Source organism: Onychostruthus taczanowskii, unplaced genomic scaffold, assembly GCF_017590055.1.
Source record: "Onychostruthus taczanowskii isolate IOZ18803 unplaced genomic scaffold, ASM1759005v1 scaffold251, whole genome shotgun sequence".
NCBI lineage: Eukaryota > Metazoa > Chordata > Aves > Passeriformes > Passeridae > Onychostruthus > Onychostruthus taczanowskii.
In genome coordinates this window covers 177,326-204,019 of record NW_024499808.1, presented here as the reverse complement: position 1 = coordinate 204,019, position 26,694 = coordinate 177,326, and the positions used below count along the sequence as shown (strand labels likewise).

General features: G+C 43.0%; 1 protein-coding gene across 6 annotated transcripts in view; it reads left to right on the top strand.

The window, feature by feature from the left end:
• GOLGB1 (golgin B1) overlaps positions 1–26,692 on the top strand; it is a 39,422-nt gene extending 12,730 nt beyond the window's left edge. For 4 of the 6 annotated variants that reach the window (XM_041407058.1, XM_041407055.1, XM_041407057.1 and 1 more), the window contains 16 exons: positions 681–1,092; positions 1,752–1,840; positions 2,134–2,218; positions 5,327–5,400; positions 7,001–7,088; positions 7,865–7,932; positions 8,826–13,777; positions 14,582–16,532; positions 17,954–18,132; positions 19,368–19,533; positions 20,613–20,744; positions 21,850–22,008; positions 22,141–22,238; positions 22,914–23,048; positions 24,545–24,650; positions 25,043–26,692. In XM_041407058.1, the coding sequence (XP_041262992.1) occupies positions 681–1,092; positions 1,752–1,840; positions 2,134–2,218; positions 5,327–5,400; positions 7,001–7,088; positions 7,865–7,932; positions 8,826–13,777; positions 14,582–16,532; positions 17,954–18,132; positions 19,368–19,533; positions 20,613–20,744; positions 21,850–22,008; positions 22,141–22,238; positions 22,914–23,048; positions 24,545–24,650; positions 25,043–25,177 (8,829 nt within the window). In that variant the 3' untranslated portion in view covers positions 25,178–26,692. Of the gene's footprint in view, positions 1–680; positions 1,093–1,751; positions 1,841–2,133; positions 2,219–5,326; positions 5,401–7,000; positions 7,089–7,864; positions 7,933–8,825; positions 13,778–14,581; positions 16,533–16,953; positions 17,019–17,953; positions 18,133–19,367; positions 19,534–20,612; positions 20,745–21,849; positions 22,009–22,140; positions 22,239–22,913; positions 23,049–24,544; positions 24,651–25,042 lie in introns of those variants that run through there. The other 2 variants (XM_041407061.1, XM_041407060.1) reach the window with 2 other exon arrangements.
• Positions 26,693–26,694: the final 2 nt, after the last annotated feature.

The following is a 26,694-nucleotide window of genomic DNA, read 5'->3' as shown; positions in this document are numbered from 1 at the left end:
GACTTGAGGCCATGTGGCTGAAGCCTACCCATAAAGTAAAAGGAGCTCCTCATCAGATTCCTCCTGAAATTAGCTGTGCTGACCATCCACAGCTCCAGTAGGAGGAAGTCTGATGACAGGAGTTTGGGCAAGTGTAAGGTTTGTTTCTGTCTCTTGGTCACCTTAATTGTCTGCTCAGTGTTGACCAGAGGCTTCTGAGATCTTTCTTAAAGCAGTGGGTACTGAGTGGAGCCCTCTGTTATCTCCAGATTCATATTTCAGCATTCCCCTTTTACTCTGTTTTTTTCTTTTAAATTCTATTCTGTAATTATTGAGTTCTCCCTCATTTGTTGTAGCTCTTCCTCCCTTTTTTAGGAAGTTTGCTTTCTTCTAAAAGAGTTTCTGGCCACTGTTCTATTGCTTATTTTCTCTAAATTCCCCTCCTCTAAATCAAGATTTACCTTTTCTTCACCACAGTGATGAGGAGTTGTTTCTCCCAGCATTGCTTTCTTGCAGTCTCCAAATTGTGGGGCAGATTCTTTCTAACAAATTGAAATTTCTGACATGTTTGTTTCCTCACTTCTGCTACTCAGGTATTTTAAAAGGACTTAATGAAAACCTTAAAATATAATTAAGGTACTTTGCTTTGTCAACATATTTAACTAGTTCAGAGAGAAATTAATTTCTGTATCATTTTACAGACACTCCTAGATCAGTGCCAGAAGATGGAAGTGGAACTAAGCTCCATGAGGGATGTGTTAGATGCAGAGAGACGAGCGTCTCAGGATCTCAGGGAGAAGATGGAGCTGGAGCTAGCTGAGAGGAAGCTGTCTTCCCATCGCTTGCAGGAGGAGATGCAGTGTCTCTCAGAACAGCTGGAGGAGGCAAGAAGAGCACAAGCTGAGCTAGAGGTGAAGTATAAACACCTGGAACAGGAGCACAGGCTGGAGGTGGAAGAGAAAAACCGTCTGCTCGGTCGTCTCACGGTGGCTGAAGAAGAGCTGCGATGTGGCCGTGCTCTCCGTGGGGCTGAGAAGGAGCAGCTGGAGCAGGACGTTGGCCAGCTCCCAGTGCCATCTGTGGGACACGGAGCTGCAGCACACGGACCACGGGGTGAGCAGGCACAGCAGATAGGTGGAGCAGGTCCTCAGGAGCCTGAGTGTCACCGAGTTGCCTTCTTTTTGGCTTTGCTTTTATAACAGTTCATAAGAATGGCTTGATGTAACAATTCCTAATTGCACTGGGACACAGGAATGGTGGTGCTGTCTCAAGGGGGGCTAGTTTGATCCCACTCCACCGTTCTGTCTTTGGCAGCTGCAAGAAAAGCAGAAGTGTGGGGCAGCATATATGGTGCTTTGACTGTGTACTGTCCCAGCCTTTTGTCTTTTGGGGCTTATGGATTTCTTGAGCTGGATGTATTTTTTTAGTTGATTTTATTGATTTGTTTGATTTTTTCCATCAACTTATGGAAGTCCTTTTTAGATGTGTCTTGTTCTTCATAGTCTGAATTTCTACTGAAATTATAAGTAAAACAACCAAGAAAAGCAAACCGTACCATTTTCCCCACAGACCTGTGTTAAAAATAACAACACTGATCTTGCATCAAACTCTTACTTCAAATTGATTTTCTTCCAGCTTCTTTATGGCCCAAAGTTGCAACAGTGACTAAGAGAGAAGAGATTTCATAAACTATTGTGCATGTGTGTAAAGTGGACATAGTGTGGCAAAAAAGACAAGAACAGACCTTAACTCCCCTTTTTCCCCTCTGTCAGATGAACTACAGAAATTTGAAGAATTTGTCTGCTGTCAGGATGAGCTGAAATCCCAGCCACAAGTGCAGCTCTCTGAACTGAAGCAGCAGGTTTGATATTTTCAAATTATTCTCATTAATTTTTCTGGTATATTTAGGAACTGAAGCCAAATTAAATGTCTAGAATTCCTTTTTCTATCATGCATTGCTTGAGAAAGGCTTTTGTTAGTTCTCTCAGTTGATGGGCAGGCATGTTATGACTACAGAAGCCTGGAAAGAAGTCAATTCGAGTAACTTAAAAGTTGCCAATTGATTTTTTTAAAAAAAGTTAACCAAATGATCAAAGACTAATATGTTTTATAAATTGTATTAAAATTTTTCTCCTGTCCATCCTGTTTAAACAGGATGAATCAGCTTCATCAGAAAAAATAGTAGATCAGGAAGACCAGAATGAGACTTCAGAAAACTTGGAAAGACAGAAGACAGAAGGTTGTATGATTACTTTACCTATTTTAATATTCTTAATATACTTAAGAATCGTTCTAGAATTAGTTTCTACAAAATAAGATAGAGCTTCATGAAGTGGTAGTTTTCCCCTGTACAAAACTATGACAATCTGCAAGTTGTACTTCTGGGAAGGATATTTTTGATAGCTTTTGCTGAAGCAGTAAGGGACCCATATATATGCCACATATATAAAACCCCAGACAATTACATTGGTTTTGAATGTCTGGTCATATAGACTGCTAGCAGCAATATCACAGTTCTGTTGGAATTCTACTATAAAAGAGTGGATTCCCTCACGTGTTTACTTCAGGCACTATGACAGTAGGCTGTCTTGATTTTTGAGAAATAGATTCATTTTGTTCCTGTCATTCAAAGATGGGGAATAATCACCAATTAACCAGATTCCTACAGTCCTAGAGTCATCCTACATCATCTTCCTCTTTTTTTGTTCCAAGATCTCAGAGATGCAGGTCTTTCATGAACTTCAAGACATTGTTTAGAATCACGGCATGGTTTGGGTTGGAAGGAACTCATCTGGTCCATCCCGTGCCCTGAGCAGGGACATCCTTTAGCAGGTCAGGTTGCTCAGAGCACCATTCAACTTGACCTTGAACATGTCCAATGTTGGGGCAGCTGACAGCTTCTCTGGGCAATCCAGGGTGAAGCAGCCCTCTTGAAAGGCTGCAGTAAGGCCTCTCTGAAGCCTTTCTTCTCCAGGCTGAATAACCACGAGTCTCTCAGCCTTTCTTCATGGGAGATAAGTTCCAGCCCTCTGATAATTTTTGTGGTTTCTTCTGGACTCACTCCAGCAGTTCCACATCTGTCTTCTACAGGGGAACCCCAGAACTGGACACAGTGCTCTGAGTGGGGTCTCAGAAAAGCAGGGAAGAGGGTGAGAATTATCTCCTTCAACCTGCTGCCCACACCTCTTTTGGTGCAGCCCAGGGTATGATTGACTTTCTGGGCTGCAGGCACACATTGCCAGCTCAGAATCCCAGAGTCTTCCTCTGTAGCCTGTTTTCAATCCATTCACCCCACAGTCTGTGCTGGTACTGGGGATTGCCCCAGCCCAGGTGTAGGGCCTTGCACTTGGCCTTATTAAACCTTGCTGTGCACAAGGGCTGCATGGCTGCGTTCCTCAAGCTTGTCCAGGTCCCTCTGGATGGCATCACATCCCCCCAGCAACATCAGCTGCTCAGCCTGGGTCACCCGCAGGTGTGCCATGGGTGCACTCCCCCCAGCTGTCTGTCAGCAGTCAGGACACTGAACAGTGCCAGTCCCAGCATGGACTTCTGTGGATCCTGCTTCCCATTTGGATGTTGAGCCACTGACTGCAGCTCTTTGCACACAGCCAGTTCCTTACCCCACCTAACAGCCCACCTGTCAAAGCCATATCAGCAATTTAGTAGCAAGGGTGTTGGGAAGACCATATCAAAGGCCTCACAGAAATTCAGCTTTCAATCTGTTATTGTACCCCAGGCTACAATTGAGTACATCCAAAATGCACCTGGAAAACTTCAATCAGCTTTCTTAAAAAGCAGCTCCTCCCTCCCTCCCTCTACTGAAAGGAATTCCACCCAAAAAATGTGGTGACTCAGAGCTTCACTGTCATGTTACTTAAAGCATCTTTCCCAATGCATGTTTAGCTGCATGTTTACTTCAAAACAAGCTTTTGTTGTTGTTGTTGTAAATCTGTTTCCAGTGGGTGTCTTGAACACTTGATTACTTTTTTTTTGATCTTAAAACGCTGGGAGATGTAGTTTTGTTTTTAAAATTACCAAAATATTAAATGAAACATTAAAAATCTTCTAAGTCTGCTATATAGGTTCTAAGTACTTTGTTACTCCTTTTTGTGTTGTGAATTTGTTAGTCTTAATTAAAGTGGGATGCCTAAAACTGCCACCACAATCCATTCCTAACTTGGGTAGAATTAAATGAGGACTTACGGTTACCTTATATTTTGTAATTTCTGGAGCTTTTCAAGCAGACTTCAACAAATCCCTTCAAATTTCAAGCTGTTGTTTGAAATATAAAGATTCTTGAAATCCTTGTACAGCCTTAATTTCCATGGGCATAGCAGTGCATTAGACCAGAATATCTGTAACTCTGTTTACATTTGTATGGATTCCTGGAACTTTTCTTGAGGCAGCTCTTGGAGTGATTGAAGGTCTCTCCTCCTGCTGCGTAAGGGAACATTGTGTGAGGCTGTCCATAGTTCACTTGGTGGAAAGACTACAGTAGAGTATGGATCAATGAAGGAAAGCCATTATCACAGAAAACACAGACTACCTTCCAATTGTTACAATTCACAAAACATTCATTTGAGCTTCCTCAGCTTCCATAATACTTAGCAAATTCAGTTTGTATGATCAATTGTATGTAGAAAAGTGTTTAAAGGAGAACAGAAGAAAACCTTGTACTGTATGTTGATGGTATGTGTGTCCTCACTGCATGCTCAGAAGTGAAAAGTACAGAAATTCATACCCCTTAGAGAACTGTTTAACTTGGTCCTGAGTTTTATTTTGCTTACATATTAACCTATTTTTCATATCATCATTGCTAGTTAACGTGTTCACAAAAATGGGGCCTGTTTTTTAATGCTTCTAAGTTGGTATTTCTGGGGAAGATACAATATTCATTGCTTTACTGGCTCCTCTGCTAAAAAGCTGAGGTATCACCTAATACATTAATTAGAACTGAGATAATTAGAATGTATTTTTCTTGTAGATTTATAACAATTTCCCATTTTATTTTTTCCAAATGAAATTTGAAATGCTTTGCTGCAATAGTTTTTCCTTTCCTCCCCTTTATAAAAACATTCCTTAAAACTTGAATCTCTATTACCTGTCTTTCAGTATGTCTGTATGACAACAATTGTTCTTTCTAAAAGCTGCTTAAAAGAGCGTGTTGGTTGTGTGGTTGCCTGTAAAAAAATACCAAACCCACATTATCCCATGACAGTACGTATCTCTACATAAGTGTTATTAACAGCCATGTGTCCTTTCTCAAAAGCTCCTGGAAGAATATCCTGTTGCTGTCTAAAGCAAAGTCTTAAGTTTCAAATAAATTTTTTGTGTTTGAATGTTTCAGAAATACCACATTTGCAACTTGTTCTCCAGGAGTCTCAGCAGGAAGCTGTGATGGTCACAGAAGATGCAGAACAGGTAATGATTAAGCAGCTGAAATAAAATAGGTCAAGGACTGGCCTTAAAAGAGCTAAGCTGTCATGGTCTTTTTTATCAATCCTCTTTAAAGGTTATTATTAACTGGATTATTGGTGAAAGACAGAAATAGCTTCCAAATACAGCTTGTACTGTGTTAATAACAGACTGTGTTTCCCTTTGCCAGCTGTGTGCATTACTTGTGTCCTTCATCCATCTGGTCCACATTTGTGCTATTTTCTACCTGTTGTGAGTTAGTTTTTCAGCAGAACTATGGGTCTCTGGAAATAAAATTCCAAAGGCTCAGCTGTCATTATATAAGATGCCTTCCAAACCATTGCCACTGCCCTGATGGGCACCTGGCTGACTGACTGGGGAGCTGTGTGCTCCGTGAGTGGAGACAGGTGGGCACTGTCCTTGTGCTGCTCCAGCATGTCCAGCTGCAGGTGCAAGTGCAGTCAGGCTGTTGTTGGGGAGAATGCAGGATTAGGAACCTGCTGCTTGGCCTTATGTTCAGCATGGGGAGGGAGATGACAGCCTCTGTGTATCTGTACTGGGGATTTGCTGTGGAACTGATTGTTAGCTTAGAGCAAGGTCTGGCTCTCTGCATCCTGCTCTGCTGGCCCATCCTGTCCACAGGGGGAAGATTAATGCTGTGTTTTATTTAATACATTCCTCTCTGTCAGAGGGTTTGTATATTGCTATGAAGTATTAAGATAAAAGGTGATATTTGGAAATGGAGAAGCATTTTGAGTCATTCATCTACCTTCCAACTGCCTGCAAGCTGTGAGCTGGTAGATCAGTGGGAATGCACACACACCCACACACGTAGGATTTTCAAGGGCACATATAAGCATTTGAAGTGTTTTCTACTGCTCCTTTATAGACAGTGGAAAAAACAGGTTCTTTAGCATATGATTCACCTGCAACAAGGTGAATGTTGAAAATGGGTCAATGAAAACAACACTGGAACTGTCCATTTCAACGTCTTCATTATAAAAAGACTCCAGCTAAATAGTTTACATCTAAGTTTTTACACTTGGACAGCTGTTTCTACCATTTGTGCACCTGACCCATGGCTTTAGCCAAGTAATACCGTTACCCAAACCCAGGTTAAGGCATCTCACAGTTAAAAGGTTCTTGTGGGGTTATTGCTTTGTTTGTGTGGTAGAGCCTAGCATAACTTTATTGGGAAAGCTCCAGGTTGTTTATCTGCTGGAGCAGTGAGGCATAGACTGACAGACACATGACTTCCCACCTTCTCTGCTTGGGTGGTCAGTGAAAGGTTATGATACTGTAGTTAGTCCCTTTGACATAGTGAAGATGGAAGAGAAATCATCTCAAGGTGGGAATGAAGTTATTTAGCTGATTTCATCCATTGATATGTTAATCTGCTGAGACATGTCTTAGTCTATGGCTTAACATCAAAATCAATCTCTTTTTCTTTTTTTTTTCTTTCTCTTTTTTTCCATTAGGCTTCAGAGTTGTGTCCAAACTTTGATAGGGTATACTTAGAGCTGGCAGAGCAGTAGACAGCTAAGAGAGCTGTCTCCTCATACCAGCATCCTAGCTCAAAGTTCAGTGTTTTTTCTTCATCCCACAGAATAAGAATATTGGTGCTGAGGCAAAATTGCAAGACTTGTGGACTGTGGAAGCTCCAGCCTCTTATGTAGACTGCTCTTCTTCTACAGGTGAGGACACAGAATAAGGCATGTGACAAGAAAATTGTGAAAATTTGAGGAGTTTCAGGGAAAAACCTGAAGATTGTTTAGAAAGAGTAGCTCTGAGGTCAGAATCTAAAGATGATAATCTACAGAAGGCAAAAAAATATTTACATGAGGTGGAAGAGAATATTCTAATGTGGGATGGTAGGTTATACCAGAAGAGAAGAAAAAAGTGGTTGCTAAGGTTAGAAAGAGAGAAGGGTTTGAAGGAGTGTGTTTGTAGATGCAAAGACTGATGTGTAAGGCACAGAATAGAATTAAGATAAAATTAAGGACTGTGTGTTTCTCTGCAAGACAGTAAATGTCTTTTTGTGTCTGGAATTCCATGCCACATCCCACATGGGGAAAAAAAAAGCAGTCAAACCAATCTGTTACCTGGTTCTTTTGTCTTTTTGCTCTTCATCCTTCTGCAGGGGTCAGAAGTGCTGTGTGCAGGTGATGCAGCAAACACAGGGGGTTGCACAGAGCCTTGCTGCAGCTGCAGTGTCTGAATTACTGGCTGGAGTTAAACCAGAACAGGAGCACTGCACAGACTCAAACTCTGTGTTGTTTTCTTCTGTGCTTGGTTTGCTGCCTTTTTTTTTTTTTTTTTTTTTTTTTTTTTTTTTTTTTTTCTGTCTTTTCTTATCTTCTGTAGAAGCTCTGGTCCCATTTTTTGTCCCTTTTTTGTCCCTTCACTCTGCCTACTGACTTTACCTGCAAGTTGTTGCACTGATGGTGACAAGTGTTCTTTTTCTCACTAGGTGTGTCAGGAGAGCTGGTGAATTCTGAAGTGCAAAAGCCTTTTGTTGACACTTCCATGCTCTCTGAGGTACAAATGTAGTCTGAAACCCTTTTGGTCTCAGTATTGTATGCATTTGCAGATACAAAACCTTTACCTTTAATTTACTTTAGAAGCCTTGAAGAGTTGTCTCTTTTTAACCTCCTTAAAGTGGTTGTTTCATTATGACAGCAGACTTTTTAAGGGCAGGTCTCCTTTAATGGTTCTCCAAAACTGTGTTTCTGCCCTCCAAGTCTTTACAGTGCAGTCTTTACATGTTGACTTACTGGTGGGCTGTTGATCCAAGCTGTCTGGGGAGGATTTGTGAGTGCTTTTCTTTTGTAATCTGTTTTAGGGGATGGAAAGAAACTTAAAAATAGTGATTTGGAAAAAGCCAAGCACTTTTTTCCAGGTGCTTTGTCTAGTGCTTTCACTTTGAGCATGCACACAGATTCTTTGCCATGTTAAATGGACAGATCAAATAGAGGACAGAACCTCCTTATTCAGAGGCTATGAAAGGATGCCATGAAAATGTGACTAGTTAAATACACTAGAGGGCTTGTTAGAATCACAGGAGAACTTAAACAGTTCAGAGTCATACTATCTTGCAATCAAGAGAGAAGCGGGGGGAAAAGGAATAGGAAGTAGTCGTTACAGTCTGATTCTGAAGTCAGAATCTTTCATGCTGCAACTTCAGAAACTGAAATTAGCAGAAGTGACCTGGGAAGTCACAGAATCACAGAATATTTGGGGTTGGAAAGGACCTCTGGAGGTCACCTAGTCCACCCCCCACTGCCTAGACAGAGTCTGCCTGTTATTAGCAAGGGTTCTATTTATTGTAGAAGCCAGCTTGAGACAGCTACAAAATGTGGAAAGCAGATACTTCTGGAAGTGGCCCTTTCACAAGAGTCAGAGGAAAAATTATGCCTACTATTTTCTTTTAGGCAAGAACAGATGGCTTTACCAATAGAAGCACGCAGTTTACTGAGGAAAGTTGTCCACCTGGAATTCTAGCCTATATTGCTGCAGAGAAACAGAAGGAGCTGTCAGTTTTGCTGCTGGAACTGAAAGAAGCCCAAGAAGAAATAACTTTTCTGAAAAGCCAGCTCAAGGGCCCCAGTGGCCAAACTTGTACAGGCAGCCAAACAGAAGCTAACCAGCTGGAAGAGAATTCACAGACACAGTGTCTGGAGAGGGAGGAGCAGAAGGCTTCAGATACACAGAGTGTCTCATTACTGAGAGATACGGAAATGCAGCAAATTTGCTTTCTTCAGGAAAATGGAATCAGCTTCCAAGAAGAGCCTCAGGGAAGCCCTGGCATCTCTCAGTCTCAAGAGCTGATCGAGTTACAAAACCAAATTACAGAACTGCAAATAATTCTGCAGAAATCAGAAGAATCCTTTAGGAAAGAACTAGGAGAAAAATGTGCAGAAATAAATAGGCTAAACCAGGTGGCTGAGGAGTACAGGAAAAAAGTAGAGGATCCTGACAGTACGTTTTGTGTTTTGACTGAAGAACAAGATCAGCTCTTGTGTCAGGCCAAAGAACTTTCTACCATAACAGAACTGAAGGAGCAAGTGAAGCAACTGGAAGAAGAGCTAGCTCTTTCAGAAAAGCAGAGACTGTCAGACAGTCAAAGCAGCCTTCTAAGAGAGCAAATCCAGAGCCTTAAAAATGAATTTAAATCCAAGGATATAAAAATTGAAGCTTTGCAAAAGGACTTGGATGAAGCACAGCTTCAGCTTTCTGACCAGGATATGCAACTAAAGGATCTGAGAAGCCAGGTTGAGAAAAAGGAATGTGAAGTACTTGATCTAGGACAACTTTTGAGGAAGAATACAGCAGAGATGCAAGAGCTTTCCCACAAGTTAACCTTAAAGGGACACGAGGCAGCAGGCCTGGAACAGCTTGTTGCTGAGCACACCAGGTCTATAGAGAGCCTGCAACAAGCCTTGCAGGAAAAGGACCAACAGATGGCAGAGATCAGTGTCAGCATGTCTGAGAAAATGGTCCTGCTGAATGAAGAGAAATTTTCTCTAGGAAATGAGCTGAAGAGTCTTAAGGAGCAGACAAGTCTGTTATTAAAAGCCCAGGAAGAAAAAGAACAGAACATAGGAGCAAAAGATACATGTCTGAAGTGTGGGATATCCAAGCAGCAGAATGAGACAGACACAGTGAGTAAAGAAAATGACAAATTAGCAAATCAAGTTGAACTTCTGAAAAAAGAAAATGAGCAAGTGAAGCGGAAGCTGCAAGCAGTACTTGTGAACAGGAAGGAGCTTCTGAAGAAGGTAGCCAGATTGGAGAATGAATTAGAACAACTGAATAGAGAACAAAAATCAGAAACCTCAGTGGCTCAGGCAACTGCAGGGGAGGAAGATGTGAGAAGCATGATCAGCAAAGAAATGGGTCTTGAAAATCAGCCCCGTGAGGACTATCTAATTCAGCTGCTTTCTGAAAAGGAATCTGAATTGCAGAGCATCCGGAAGGAAAAAGAAACTACTGAAGCACGACTGGAGGCAGTGATTGAGGAAATGAGGCAAAGCTTGCAAGATAAGGCAAACACTGCTTCAGTTAAAGATGACATCATGGAGCATCAGACAATTACTGACAAAGTAACTGAGACTAATGAAAGCCCAGAAGATGATGAAGGAAATAAGAAACATAGTTCAGCAGGTACCAATCTGGAAGAAAAACAAAAGTCTGCTCTTAAAGAAAGGATTTCAGTTCTTGAACAAGAAAAAGAACAACTTCAAAAAAAACTTCAAGAAGCTCTCATATCTCGCAAAGACACTATAAAAAAGGCTCAAGAAAAAGACAGGCATCACAGAGAACAACTGAAACAGCAAAAAGATGATTACAACATCCTGCAAGAACAATTTGATCAGCAAAGCAAAGAGAAAGATAGCATCCAGGCTCAGCTCAGACAGCTCCAAGAGCAGAAAGGATCAGAAGAGAGTGTTTTTAGGAGTCAAGGTAGGTTGAATTCTTCAAGCATGGAAGCAGAAGATACAACAAATAACAAGCTTGTACAAGTTGCAGATATTTCTGAGGAAGAGTGGAAAAAACACCTTGACAATTTGCAGACAGAAAAAGAGAAATTGGAATGTAATGTCAGCCATATGCAAAGGGAGCTTGCTCACAAATCCGAATTAATCTTTGATTTGCAACAGCACATAGCACAGTTGTTTGTAGAGATAGAAGGGCTGAAGAGAACCTCTGACCAAGCTGAAGCTATGGGAGCAAGCCTTCAGACGGAATTGGAGGAGACTGTAGGAAAAATTTCTGGAGTGGCCAGTTTGGAAGACTTGAAAGTTGTTGTACATCAAAAGGATGAAGAAATTGAATTTCTTAACCAGCAGTTAAAGGAGAAAAGTGACACTCTCAGTAATGTGCAGGCACAATTGCTGGAAAAAGAGGAATCAGTCCAAAGACTGTGTAGTCAGTTGGAGGCTCAGGCTCAGGTGCATGAGGAGCAAAGCAAGCGACTACAAACAGAGATGCTTGAAATCCAGGAGAAGCAAGAGGACAATGCAGAAGCAGCTAAGCAGAAGAATCAAATGCAGAGAAAATTGCAAGCAGCACTTATCTCTAGAAAAGAGGCACTAAAGGAGAGCAAATTGCTAAAAGAAGAGCTGGCTAATGCTAAAATTACTATTGACAATCTTTCTGTCAAGCTGACAAATATGGAAAGCCAAATATGTGGCCATGTTAAAGAAAAAGATACTTTAACAGAAAAGTTAGCGTGCCTCAGTGGAGAGCAAGAAAATCTTACTGCAGAAATTGATAAACTACTTAGAGAAAATCAGAATCTTGATGGATGCTGTAAAAACCTTACACTTACTCTGGATAGAGTTGTTCTAGAGAAGGAGAAGCTGGAGAAGGAAGTGGAATCATTGAAGAGTTTTCAAGCCACTGAGAGTTCTGGGTGGCAGGAGAAATACAAGGAGCTTCAGGGAGAATATGAAACTCTGCTGCAGTCATATGAGAATGTGAGTAATGAGGCTGAGCGAATTCAGCGTGTGTTGGAGACTGTTAGGCAGGAAAAGCAGGAAATTTTCATTCAGCTAAAAGGGGCTGAAGCAAAAAAACAGGAAACAGATAAGCAGCTACAAGAAGCTGAACAGGAAATTGATGAAATGAAGGAGAAAATGAGGAAATTTGCAAAATCAAAGCAAAAAAAGATCCTGGAACTAGAGGAGGAGAATGAGAAGCTTAGAGCAGAGATGCATTTTACAGATGGAGAGCTGCACAGGACTGGAGAGAGCATTACAAACACTAGCCTGAAAGAAGACCTGGAGTGTTCTAGGAGGGACTGCCAGTCTCTTTCTACTCAGCTTGAGACAGTAGTGGCTGAAAAGGAGTCTCTTAATCAAGAGATCGTGGACTTGAAGTGCCTTTTGCAGGTAACAGAATCTAAGCTGAAGGAAAGCAGAGAACTTGTAGACAGGTATGTTGCCCAGCAGACAGCGGGGGAAGAAAATAATAAGGCAGTTGCCACACCATCACCAAAGGAAGAGTCTGAAAATCAAGTGGACTTATCTTTTCGACCAGAGCCTCCTGTTCCAGAGCTGGAACAAGAGGCATTTGAAAGTGATAGACCTTGTGAGGATCCTGGTCTCTACAGACAGCAAATAGCTGAGCTCATCAAGCGAATCACAGAGATGGAAGATAACAGAAGGGCTTCAGAGCAACAGCTGGGTGACATCCGCAGATGTGTTGAGACTTTAGCAGGTGAGAAAAGGGCTTTAGAACACCAAATGGGAGAGAAAGTCCGTGAAGTGAATGATCTGCAGGCTACAGTAGCAAAGATGGAGCAAATGGTCCAAGAAGCCAGAGATGACCTCATCAGAATGACAGCACTGAAGGATGCTCTAGAGGCTGAAAAGGATGACTTGGAAGAAAGGCTCATGAATCAGCTGGCAGAACTTAATGGAAGTATTGGAAACTATCAGCAAGATGCAACAGACTTCCAAATCAAAAATGATCAACTGAAACATGAGCTTCAGAGTTTGCAGAGAATGATGTATGAACTGGAGGAGGAGAAAAGTCAGATGGCAAAGGAGAAAAGCAAAGCAAGTTCAGAAAAGCAGAAGGAATTTGTAGAAAAGCTAAAATACAATTGGAGAGGAGAAAGCAGCACACATATAAAGGAGCTTCAAGAACTGCTGAAACAGAAACAGCAGGAGATTAAGCAGCTGCAGAAGGACTGCATCAAAAGCCAGGAAAAGAATAGTAGTTTAGAAAGAACTGTTAAAGCTCTGGAATTTCTGCAGAGTGAGACTCAGAAAGAGGTAGAAGCAGCCAAAGAAACTTCAGCTAAAGCAGCTGAAGACACCAAGAAAGCACAGGCAGAGCTTTCTCACTGCAGAGTAGTGTTGGATGACACTCAGAGTGAGGCAGCAAGGGTTTTAGCTGAGAGTATCAAAGTGAAAGAAGAGTTGCAAGCAAACAAAGAGCAAATGAAAATTCAAATGAAGAAAAAGGATGAGGACTTTGAGAGAAGACTGGAACAGGAAAAAGACAAGCACTCAAAGGAGATCAAAAACATGGAAGCAAAGGTGGCAGCATTGCAGAGGGAGAAGGACCATATGGAAACAACAGTTGGTGATCTACAAGACTCCTTGAAGACAAAGGATCAAGAAGCCAAACAACTGGAAGGCAGTCTAAACAAAACACTAGCCCAGCTTGCAGCCTTCACCAGGAGCATGTCTTCCCTTCAGGATGATAGGGATAGAGTGATAGATGAATCAAAAACATGGGAGAAGAAATTCACTGAAACTATTCAAAAGAAGGAAGAAGAAATACGTTCAAAAGAGGAAGCTTGTATTGTGCTAGAGGACCAGGTGAAACACATGACCATGCGTGTGGAAGAACTCCAGACTCATGTATCCAGGTAAATAAGCTGTGTCAGGGGAGGTTTATCAGGAAAAGGTTACTTTGCATTTGTTATCTGCACAAGGACAGGGGGTATCACTCTAGAATAGTCCTTCTTCACATCTTTAGGATACCTGTGTTAAATCTGTTCTCTGTGACAAGCACTCACCATCTGATTACTCTCCAGAGTATTTCAAATTTCAGATTAATTAAAGAGTTTCTTTTGCATGGAGTTTTTGCACTGAGAAGTCAAGAGAGCATTGGGATACGTAATTCCAGGTTAGTCCCAAAATAAATTTTGAGGGGAAGATGGAGCTATGGAAACCTATCAAAATGTGTATACATCTGTGTATTTCCAAAATTCAAAACCGAACCATTCTTACATGAGTAAAATTGTTTTATGTATACCTATACGCTGTATCTTTGCATGATGAAGCATTAAATGGACATCAAAGGTATCAGAACAGCAATTTCATTGTGGGGTGGCTTGGAGTTGTTTTTATTGTTAGCTACAATGGGCGAGAGAAGTTATATAATGGGAAGTGATAACAGCCAGTGTTTAAGTGAACACTTTTTTCAGCATTGACATGAACAACTTTAAAAAAATATATTCCTCTGCCACCACCCCTTTTAAGGCAGTAGTACAGTCAGAATTTTAAAAGATATCTTGAATTTTAAATTGAGAGATATTTCCATCTTGCTTTCTCTAAGTAAAACAAATTCTGTGGCTTTTCTAAATTAGTACAAGAACAGAGTTAGTGTGGGTTTAGATACTGAGATACTTTGTGGATTTTTTGACCAACTTAATCTTTTCTTTTTTCAGGCTGGAATGCAACAAGAAAGACTGGGAGGCTGACTGCAGAAAGGAGATTCAGCATCATCAAAAGACATGTGAAATGTTGCAGGAGGAAAAAAAAGAGCTTTTGACTCGGCTTGAAGGGTCTCAGGAACTGTACAGCAAGTCTCAGAATGAACAGCAGGAACTGGAGTCAGAAATCAGCAGCCTAAGAGACCAGCTTGCTGACTTACAGAATTCCCTCACCAAATGTGAGCTAGCCAAGGAAGAGCTGGGGACTGTGGTCAAGCAACAAGAGACGAGTATCCAGAATTTTAAACTCAACTGTGAGCAGCTTGAAGCTGACCTGCAGGCTTCCAAGGACCTAACAAATAAGCTGCATGAAGAAATCAGTGCCAAAGATCAAAAGATCATGAATTTGCTGTCTGCCAAAGAAGAAGCAGTGATGGCTGCTCTAGCTGAATTACAGCAGCAACATTCTGAAGAGATGAAAGAGTTGGAGTGTAGGCTAAGTAAGGAGGAAGATAATAAAAAAGCCTTGGAAAATGAGAAGAACAAATTTCTTGACAAACTCAATCACCTCACTGAAAAGATGAAGATAAGCAGAGAAGAAAGTAAGCAGCAGAAGGCACAGCTGGACTCCTTCACCAAGTCCATGTCATCTCTGCAGGACGACCGAGACCGCATTCTGGGGGACTACAAGCAGCTTGAGGAACGCCATCTTGTTATAATCTTGGAAAAAGACCAGCTAATTCAAGAGGCTGCTGCTGAAAACAACAAGCTCAAGGAAGAAATGAGAAGTTTCCATAGCCAGATGGATGACCTCAACTCTGAGAATGCCAAGCTGAACGCAGAGTTGATGCGGTACAGAGAAGACCTTAACCAAGTGATTTCAATAAAGGACTCCCAACAGAAGCAACTTCTCAAAATACAGCTTCAGCGCATCCAAACTCTGGAAAATGAGAAGGCAACCATAGAAACGCAGCTGAAGGAGTCTGACCATATTCAGGATGATCTCAGGAAGTGCATGGAAGCCTTAAGAGAGGATAAAGTCAGTATGTCTCAAGAGATTGAAACTCTTACATGCTCTCTGTCGCGGGTGCAGAGTGAGATGGCAGCATTGCATGAGGGGAGTCCCATCGTGGAGTGTCAAGCAGAACTGAAGGCTCGAGAGAAAGAAGTACAACAACTGAGTCATGAGCTTTCCCTCTTCCAGAAGAGAATAAGAGAACTTGAGGGGGAGCTAGAATGTGTGCAGAGGGATGCAGCCAAGAGAGTGGGAGAGGCTGAGGACAGGCTTCGGAAGGAATTGAAGCACCTGCATCATGATGCAGGGATAATGAGGAACGAAACCGAGACAGCTGAAGAGAGAGTAGCAGAGTTGGCACGGGACTTGATGGAAATGGAACAGAAATTGCTTGAAGTCACAGATGAAAACAAAGATCTCAGAGCTCAAATTCAGTCTTTTGGGAGGTCCATGAGTTCTCTTCAGGATAGCCGAGACCAGGCCAATGAAGAGCTTCATATTTTGAAACAGAAATATTCTGCAGACTTAGAGGAACAAAAGAGTCTAGTGCAGAATCTTCAGAAACAGATGGCTCAGCTACAAGAGGAGCAACATTCCACTGTCAGGGACCGAGATACGGTCAGGTCTGAGCTGACAGAACTGCAGAAGGCTATTGATGAAAGAGGTCTCTTGGCCCAGATTGAGGAACTTAGTCAGCAGCTCAGAGCTAAAGATGATGAGCTTCTCCACTTGTCTTTGGAATTGGAAGGCTCTTCCAACCAAATCAAATCTTTCTCCAAGGCTATGGCAAGCCTGCAGAATGACCGAGACCGTCTGCTGAATGAATTGGACAAAACACGTAAGATTGAAGAAGTGAAACAACAAGCAGAAGGGAGCATTTCCACCACTGCTTCAGAAGTGCAGAGTCTGAAGAAGGCACTGGCCTCCTTGCAGAGTGACAGAGACAGAGTAGTAAGTCCATGTTCTCTCTTCCTGCTTTTACTTTAATCACTACAGGAGTTTTGTATCTTCAAGTCTCAAAATTCAGCACACTTAGGTCTGGTAATTGTAATGTGGTGCATAGATCAGGCTGCATCTTCATGGAATCACAGAATAGTTGAGATTCAAAGGGTCTTCCAGAGATCTTCTAGAGATCTTCTAGTCCCACCCTCCTGCACAAAAAAGGCTTGCTAGAATAGGTTGCTCTGTACAATATCCTCTTGGATTTTGAATATCTCCATCGGTAAATATTCCACAGCTTCTCTGGCCAACCTGTTTTTTCATGTATCTGGAAACGGTTTCCAGAATTAGTTTCTCCCTCACTTTCCCAGGGATGGAGATGAGGCTGACCAGACTGCAGGTTCACAATTCTGCTTTCTTGCCCTTCTTATAGGTAGGGATGACATTTGCTTTCTTCCAGTCTTCAGGAACCTCTTGGGTCACCATCGCCTTTCAAAGGTAATGGAGTTGCCTCCTGATGACCTTAGCATTTGTGGGCATGCTCCATCAGACCCCATGGATCTGGTATGGGCCATCTGTATTATCTTCTCTAGCATGGAGGCTGCGATTCCACTGTTAACTTCCCTGGGTGGTTTCTCTGTTAGTTTGGTTTAACATATGAAATCATGGAAATAAGGTCCCTGTTAACCTGCATAGTTCACATCTGTGTCAGCTCATTTGATTTGCCTTAGATTTCTAAAAGAGACTAGAACAAAGGCTTGAGTTTCCTCCTCCTCTTGGCAGCTGACTTTCAAGGCAGGTACAAGACATTGCAGATTCCTTTTGACATTCTTGCCTGCACACTGGATGTGTCTGTGTTTGTATAGTCTCTGGCACAGTGCAGCCCAGCAAGTTCCAGAGTTGTCCTTGCTGGTCAGACTTCGACAGTCATGTCCCACGGCCACTCATTGAGCACTGTCCTGTCTCCAGAGTCAGCCATGTCTTCTTGTCTTCAAAAGCAATTGCAGTGATGCATGTGTAACAACAACTTGTTTCTAATTATAGCCTGACTGGAATTGGAGAGCCAAAAGGATTTTCCTTATCAGTTTCCTGGTTTACAGTAAATACCAACTTCAAGAGTTAACCAGCTCCTTCTGTGTCACTTAGTTTTCCTCTGAATAAGATAATTAATATTGTAGCCTGGAGTCTTTTTTTTAATGTATTTCACATCTTCATGGGAGGGCTCAAAACTCACTTCCCTCATTACCAACAGAATTGTCTGAGGGCTTTTTTTCTGAGCAGTTTTTAGTACACTGCTGTATTTGATGATTCCATCTGAATGTGACCCTTTTCTCTGTCCAGACACCACAGTAAGAAATGCTCTTAAACAGTTCTAAGTAATAAACCTGATGCTTGCTCAGCTGTCACACAATCATGTTTCTCTTTAATTCCAGGTAAGAGAGCTGGAGAATCTGCAGCAGCAATACATCCTGGTCGGGGTGGAAGCTGCTGAGAATTCTCGCTTAAAGGCACAGCTGCAGCAGTGGGAGCAAGAGGCAGACAAACAGCTTCGTCTACAAGAACAGCTGAGGCAGGAAGGAGTTGTGTACCAGCAGGAGCTCCAGCAGCTCAGGTGAGCTGTCTGTCTGCTTCCTGCCTTGGTGAGGTTGCAAATGTGTTTGTTTCTCTCAAAGAGCACCTGTGGGCAGAGGTGGAGGGAGTGCTGAGAACCTCAGCCTGGGCTGTGCCAGGTGACACTGAGCACTCTGCCCTGCCCAGGAGAGGACACGTGATTCCCTTGCCCGGCTTCTGCCTCAGAATTACAGCCCAGCTTCTTGGAGGTCAATGCCTGTGTGAAATAGAGCTGTGATGTTTTTGGTTTTATTTCCTTCATCCCGTGGTGGTCAGTATGACCTGCTGGAGAGGAAACTGAGGCTGTTTCTTGTATTGGAGCTTATGTATATGATCACAGTACTCTCCATTCCAGGCTGCTGCTGAACACCGTTTATTATCCCACTGATATCATAGTTTAGAGCATACTAATTTTGTATGGCTGTCTAATCCTTTATTTCACTTGCTCTACGTCTTCTGGTTTGTTTTTTTGTTTTAGCTCTGTAATTCAAGTGTAGTAAAATTGTCTTCTCCAACTAGACTAAAACTAGTCAGACAAATATGCTCTGTTCTGAAAACAGGGGGAAGTGCTTTCAGATATTTAAGAGATCCATTTAGGAATGCCTGAGACTGGAATGAAGAGGGTGGGATTTTCTTTGTGGAAAGGTCTATGGCTTATCTTTGTCCAGAGTGATATAAAAATTTTTAGTTTTCTCCCTCCCCCTACCCCTAATCTGACCCTCAAATTAACACTGCAGATCTCATAAAGTTTGAAGCATTTTAAAAATTTTACTTATCCTGACAAAAGAACAGGAGGTTTATTTCTCTGTGCATCTTCTACACTGGACATGTAGTGATGGCCTCAGGTTGGTGTGGTGGGATCAGCACTGTGGGTCTGGTGCACATATGACCGTGCAGAGAAATTATTATGGGACAAGTGGCATTGCCAATGACTTCCTTGACAAAACTCTGTACAGTGAGATCAAAACAATGTCCAGAAACACAGAAAGTGTGAAAAAGTCACCCTAGGATAGCATGGAACAATCCAAAGGGTTCAGCCAAATACAGAAAACTTCTTAAACTGCTTTTAAGGTTCCAGTACTTAGGTGTGTTGTTTTGGTTTGGCTTGGTTATAAAAATTCGTGTCTGGCATGAGGTGATGATTGAATCACCCCTGGCTCATTCTTACCTGGGTACCTGGTCATCATAAGTCATACTGGTAACTTCCTTGTAACTTTCCTTGTTTATGCTGAGCAGACAGGAGAAGACCACCTGGGAAAAGCAGAGCAGCAGCATGAAGGAGCAGTACCTGATGGCCATTGCAGAGAAGGACAAGCAGCTGAGCCATTTACAAAGGATCACACAGGAAATGAGGCTGCCCTTCAGCAGGTCTCAAACCATAGAGGAACAGCACCAAAGCAAGGTGGGTGGAAAGATGCAGATTCTGTACTGGAAATGTGAAGCTTGAAACTCAACCAGAAGAGCACGTGTAGCCTGTATCCACCTCCTGCAGACTGCAGCACTGGATGTGGTTGTGAGGCCTCCAAAGATAATGCCAACAAATTATGGCATACCCTTAAGTGCTCTTCATTAAGTTCCTGGTCTCCAGTGTTTAAACAAAGAGGGTAAAAGAGACAGGGCTTCCTAGGCACCTTGGGTCATTTGGAGCAGCATGGAACTTCTCAGGTGTGTGTTCTAGCTGGTTTAGAATTGCCCTCTTGCACTGTCTTTGAATCTAAGATTTTCTGTCTTGGTTCTCATTTTAATGTCAGGTCTTCATTTTTAAGTCTTCTGTTGAATTTTTCTTGCTGTTTTGGCTGTAACAGGGATCTAAAATCCTGGTTCAAGCCCAGAGAGGCTGAGGCTTGAACGCTGCACCTTCTCTCTTATTCCCCCTGTATACAGTCCTAAAAGTGGAGTGGAATGTGTTTGGTATTTTGTTTGTCTAGAGAAGGCTGCATGCACAGTGCAGTGCATAAGAGTCAAGACAAAACTCTCCCACCCATGTCTGCAATGTCCCAATGGTTTATGTCAGTGGAGGGGGCAGCAAATCTCCTTTATCCCTTTGATACACCCATGCATATATGCAAAGAAAAAGCTTGAACAACGTTCATGTGATGTTTTCCAGGAGGATTCTTCAGTGCTGGCCTTCTGGTCTTTGTTGATTAGATCAGAGTGGACACTGCTTTTGGTTTTTGTTTGTTTTTTCTTTTCTCATTCATGTGCCTTTTTTTTCCTTCCTGTGTTACAAACAGCTTTAAGACAACTTTTGAGTAGGACCCATCATATGTGCAAGTTTGGTGATCTTTCCTGACTGTTTGTATTTTCAGATGGCTTTAGGATATTTCTGTTTATTCCCCGTTTGCTCTTTTGCCTGTGCAGATCAAGTTTCAGGTCTAGCAATAATGTTATGTTTGACCTTGGAATACTGAAAAGAGAGGAGAAACACAAGAGCGAGTTGTTACATGGGCAGTATATTTTTCATTGTTCTTTCCTTGGCAGATTTCTCCAGAAGTCCTGAAAGGGGACTTTTCAAGCCTAGAAGCAGAGATGAAACACCTCCAGGCCCAGCTAAGTGACAGTCTGAAAGAACTGCACCAGAAAGAGCTCAGAATTCAGCAGTTAAACAGCAAGGTACTGATACATGTCTTGCTTGCAGTCAGGGGCAAGGAATGTGGGGAGGGTTTGGCTGGAATAGGGCTCAAGAAGCAGGAGTTAATCTATCCTTGCAGGCATTCAATGAAGTAACACAAAATCTCTCAGAAAAGCAGTGTTAGAATCACAGTGATGAATTCACTGCTGCTGAACAGGGCTGGCACAGCAGCAGAGCCCATCCTCCATGTCCCACACTGCTCTCCCTCAGTGAGCAGCTGTGAGAGCCAGAGCACTGCAGAGAGAAGCCATGAGTGGGACAGCTGTTCTGTATGGACCAGAAGGATATCCAGGCCCCAGGCAGATCCCATCCAGCAGGCTCAGTGACAGGGTCTGACCCAGCAGCTTTTCTGCCACTGCCATTTAGTGCCCTTTCTCCCAGGTGACCAAAGGGAGAAGGGAGGAGGGAAGAAGGCAGGGGAGGAAAAAAAGAGGTGACAGAAGGGGAGAGGGGAGGAGAGAGGACAGATGGAGGGGACAGTGGGGGAAAGAAGTTGGGTGGGGGAGATGAAGGCCGGACAAAGGGACCAGAGAGTGAGACCATATGAAGAAAGTTGTGTACAGGTTCCATGTCTATTGTCAGGAGCACTTTCTAGCCTCCTGCTTTCTGGGCTGCTGAATGAAGTCCCTCATTGGGAAGGCAAGCTTGTCATCTTCACTTCTGCCTGCCAGCTTGAAACACTTCTGCATTTCAGTGCAGGATCACAGTCAGTCAATTCCCACACTGAAATGGAAGACCTAGAATTTATTAATCTTCAGAAAGAGAGCTGTGTTCAAGGAGAAAGTGAGAATATAAAATAATAATTTACTGATGATATTTCTGAAAGATTTAGATCAGTATCAGCAGTTCAGAAATCTTTTTCTGGACATATAGTATTCTGTACATCTCTTTGATGTTTCGAGATTCCTGTTGCAGAAACCATTGCCACAAGCTACTCTTGGAGATTGTCACTGGTCTTTTGATGTTAGTGATGGGCAGCATGGCAGTTATATGTTCTCAAGAGAACTCTTAACCTCAACTAGACAGAGAACAAATTTGCTTTCATAAAATCAATTTCTTTGCTTGCTGATTGTGTTCTCTTCTCAGCTATCTCAGGTTTTTGAGGAGAAAAATGCCCTCTCCCTCCAGCTCCGCGGGAGCAGTCGGAGCACCTGTGAGAGCCATCAGCACTACAGCGAGGTCCTGAACCGCTGCCTAGTGCTTGAGAGGCAGCTCCAGGAGCTGCAGGCTGCAGACAAGGGCATGGTAAGGGGCCTGGGCTTGCTGCAGAGCGGGCAGAAGGTCATTTCAAGTGGCTCTGCGAACTGTCCAGCGTTGTAGTGGCTGTGTGTCCTCTTCATTCAGTGCAGTCTGCAGTATGTTCCTGTGTTCTTTCAGGAGCTGTTTGCAACAGACGCTGCTCCAGGAGCACCCCAAGAAAAGAATGAGTCACAGAGAGGCACTTACACACCTGAACTGCAGGAGCTGCAGCTGAGGTAAAGAAAGTGTGAGAAAACAGGGATGGAGATGTTAGTCCTGATGGAGGCCTTGAGGCTAGTGATGAGCCTGATGTTTTTACTCTGCACCAGTGCTGGGAAAACTCAGTCCCACACTAAGATCTTGTGGACTTGGAGGAACTGTCATATGCACTTATTAGTTAGCTGTATTAGTTATCTCATCAATTAGCTGTCATTAGTTATCTCTTTGGATTAGAGCTTCAGAAAAATACAAGGATAACATACAGCAGCAACACCAGCCAAACCAGCATCTTGGATCTGGTAGGCTGCATCCTCAGCAGCTGCTGAAGTATATCAGTGGTCCTGGTCTCAGGGTTATAGCCTGAGAGTGTGTCTGGAATTGAGATGTAGCACAGGATTCCTTGTAACCTTCTGAAACTAAGATCTAGCGCATGATTCCTCAAACCATTTCAAAATAATTTTCAGAAGGTGACAGAGGCAAGGAACTCCTTCCTGATGTGAAACAAGCTTCAAGAGATTTATCTTCTCTCATGTTTTCCAAATAGTTTATATATAGTAAAGATGACTAAGTCTCCTATGTGAGCTGGGAGGTAATTTGAGTCTTTTCACACAGTGCATCGGTGAATACAATAGAAACACAGTAGTCCATGATTTGGGCCTTTTTTTGGCATATGCTTTGTTATTTTCTGACAGGTTATCTGAAACAGAACATTTACACAGCAGCACAAAGCAGGATATGAAGTATTTGGAGGAGCAGCTGGAGGAAGAGCGGGACCGTCGGCTTGCTGCAGAGGAGGCACTTTTTGCAGCACAGGATCAGATCAGGAGGTGAGGCAGCTTGAGCAAACAAACACTAGCTCCACAGAATTGTGCTGGTTCTACCTCTGTTTTTCATATGCACTTCATCACATCCTTCTGTCAAATGGCACTGGTGGCACAGAGACAACTACCGTGTCTGTCACAGAATCACAGAAAGGTTGAGGGTGGGGGTCCAGAGGGGTTGAGGGGCCTCCAAAGACCATGTGGCCCAGCCCCCTGCTCAGCCTAGATCCAGTTGCCCAGGACCATGTCCAGATGGCTTTTGAGAATCATCAAAGAGGAAGACTTCACAGCCTCCCTGGGCAACTATTCCTTCAGTTGTAGGCAGATAGGATGAGACTAATGATTAGGCATTAAGACAAGTTCTGTCCAGAAATTAGATGCCAGCTTTCTCGATTAGTTAAATTAACTACTGGAAAACAAAATTTGGAGACTGAGTCTTGGGTGCAGGCTGAAGAGGAGTTCTCATGCTTCCAGGGGATTTGTTTGTTCAGTAAGCACCTCTCATGCCTGAAACAGTTTTGACTTGAAGAATGTCACTCATTTTTAGTGTATTGCCAATTAACATCAACTTTTTATTACTTTGGTTATGGAGAAACAATTAAACACTTAGGACTTTAGTCCACCTTTCCCAGGCTTAGTTTCAGCCTAGTCCCCTGTCCTGCCCTGTGCCCACTATCCAGCACTGGGGTCTGCACTGCACAGGGCTCTGCCTGTCTCAGGGCACTGCACGGATGCCCTGAGAGTCAGCAGAGCAAAGGCAGCTGATCTGGACTAAATGTTGGGATTCGGATGCAGTGAGCAGCAGGTCCAAAATGCTTGATTCTCCTCATTGACTATGGAGGGGGGTTTAGCACATGTCCTGATTGTAGGCACATGTGCTGTGCATTTCCTGGTAGTTCAAGTAACTGGAGTTACGGACTAGTGGAGTCTTTTACATGAAAACAATGCCTTTCTTGAGTCACACTTGCTGATTTAGCCAAAAAATAATGGTGTGTATGGAAGAATTCTGGATGAAGTTTCCTGGTAATTGCTACCAGGTTTGGACAACTATACCTCCTTCTGGCATTAAAGTCTATAAAAGTCTCCTGCAGCTGATCTCACTAATGAACCATAGCCCCAGGATGTGACTGCTGCCTCTGTCACTAGAAAATAGGAAGAACTGGCACTACTGCAGCCAGAGCTGGCTTCCAGAAAAACTTCATAGAATTTAAAGCATACAGGTGTATTATCTGCCCTGGCTTCTTTCAAGTAACACTATAAAATTTCACTTGAAAGGAAGAAGAACTTCTGGTAGCTGGGCCACCCTGTTCTTTTGCTCAGTGTGAGCTCAGGAGGCATGAGACCTGTTCAAATGGAACCAGCTTTTGGCAAGTGAAGCCAGGGCTTGCTTGCAGGGGTTGATTCCTTTTTTGAGAAATACCTTCTTTCCTAAGCTTGATTACAATGTTTATTTGGGACATCATAACAAAAAACTGAATTTGATTTCATATTTGTTGTGGCAGGTTGCAGTCAAGTGAGTGGTCATCTTCTTTAAGTGCCAGCATTGATATGACTCCAGGTCACGAGCAGTCCTTGCTGATCGACTCCATGGATAATAATTCCAGCAGAGTAAGCATTTAACATTCACAGCTGTCAGTTATGTGAGCCCCAGCTGATTCAAGAAACTGTGAACCTACAGCACTAAATTTCCTCTGTAGACACACATAAATCAGTCAGGGACTGTATAGTTTTTCTGCTCTCACCATGCTGGAAACAAAACTGGATGGGGATGTTCTAGAAGAGCTGAAGGACAGGTTTATGGACAGCCTGCAGAGAGCAGGGGAAGGGGAACATTTCATGAGCATTGCCCTAGTGTTAGGATCTGACAGTGGAGCAAACTGGGGAAGGTTTATGCTCATTAGCTTAAACAAGCTTATCTCCACGGTCTGGAGAGCTCTGAATGAAGGCAGCTGGGGCCACAGCCATTCCTTGTAGTGACTGCTCTCTCTTTACTTTTCCAGACCCGGAGTACTCCTGGACTACGACGCCTGTTACGCTCTCTCTTCCACTCCCGGGCCCACTTGCCCCTGCTAGTGGCCATGTATCTGCTTGCTCTCCATGTCCTGCTCTTCCTGTGCTTCACAGGCCACCTGTGAATAGAAGTGACAGCTTTTCCTCGAGCCTCAGCCCTGTGCATGCTGAGGGCCTGCACGCCCTCACAGAAGGGCAGCACTTGCCCAAGCTGCAGCCTTTCCCAAACCAGCCCTGAAGCAGCAGCTGCACCCAGCACCTGCTGTCAGTGCTGGTGCTGGGGAACTGCTCCCAGGAGATCTGCCCTTCCCTCGGTGTTTCTGAGTGGTTCATCTTCTGAGCCAGGGCTGTGCTGCAAACCTCAAGGACAGCATCTGTTCCTGTACCTGGAAGCAGTACCACTCATTTTAGATAGTATTGTGCTGCAGTAGGAATAAGAAAAATACTCTTTGAGTTGCTGCAGTACTTCAGCACTTCTAAAACTGCACAATCTTAGGCTGAATCCATGTGTGGGGTTGGGAGAACACTGTAGCTGGATATAAAAGAATTGTCTTCCCTTTCTTCCACCCCTTAGATTTGCTCCATGGCTCGAGCTGTCTGAAATGCATATCCTAAGGAAGTTATGGGCACTTTAAGGCATATGAATTTTAAAGTCATGTTTCCTGCTCAGTTGCATCTCCTGTTGAAGAAGGGCCAAAATTAATATATCTGGCCCTGGTGAGCATTCCATTTAAAATCAGTCATATGTCTGCCCTGACAAGCCTGTAAAATAATGCCAGTAATTTAGTTATTTAAAAGGAATAGGAAACATGAAACCTTTTAGCTCTTAAGTTAAAAATCCTTCTATTTATAGCATTTGTGCACCTCTTATGATGGAAGGTGCTGCCTTACCTCTAGTAGAGCAGCCCTGCTCCTGCCTTCTCATCCACTAAATAATCGTCACAAGACTGAACCTGCACAGGCTGTGTTGAAGGGGTCCTTAGTGTGCTGCATGGACCCAAAGCAAATGCAGAAACTCCAGAAATAACCTCTCTCCCTTGTGCTGAGGAAGGAACCAGAGTTCTGGTTTTAGAACCCTCTGGTGTAGAAAGCTGGTGCTGGTGTTTGGGCATGTTTGGACCCAAATCAAATCATGCAAATGGACTGAATCTTTTACGATATATGGAAATATGGATATATTTCCATATGTTTTCTAAAAACCTCCTGAATTTGAGACTGCCCTCTTCCAAAAGGAGAATGTTGAATGCAGAGGAAGTTAAGTGGCGTTCGTTGTCAGATCCTGAGTGGTCGTTTCATTCAGAGTACTGGCCAGGAGAATCCTATCTGCCTCTTAGTAGAGCATTAACAGTCACATTTTTTCCCATGGGAAAGAGGTAGTTCTTTTGATATTGCTGGTAAACTAAGCTGCTCTAGCCAGTGCAGAAAGCCTGTTTGAGGGTGGATTGATTTCACTGGTAGCTAAACCAGCTGGATCTCTGGCAGGTCCAGAGCACTGGCACTAGGTATCCTCTTGTGGACTGTCTGTGATTATCAGTGTGAACTTCCTCTAACTATGTCAAATTCAGTGACCAAATGGTTTGTGTATAGCTTCCTGGGGTATGAACTCCTGTATGTATAATAAAGTTTATTTTTCAGATGGAGT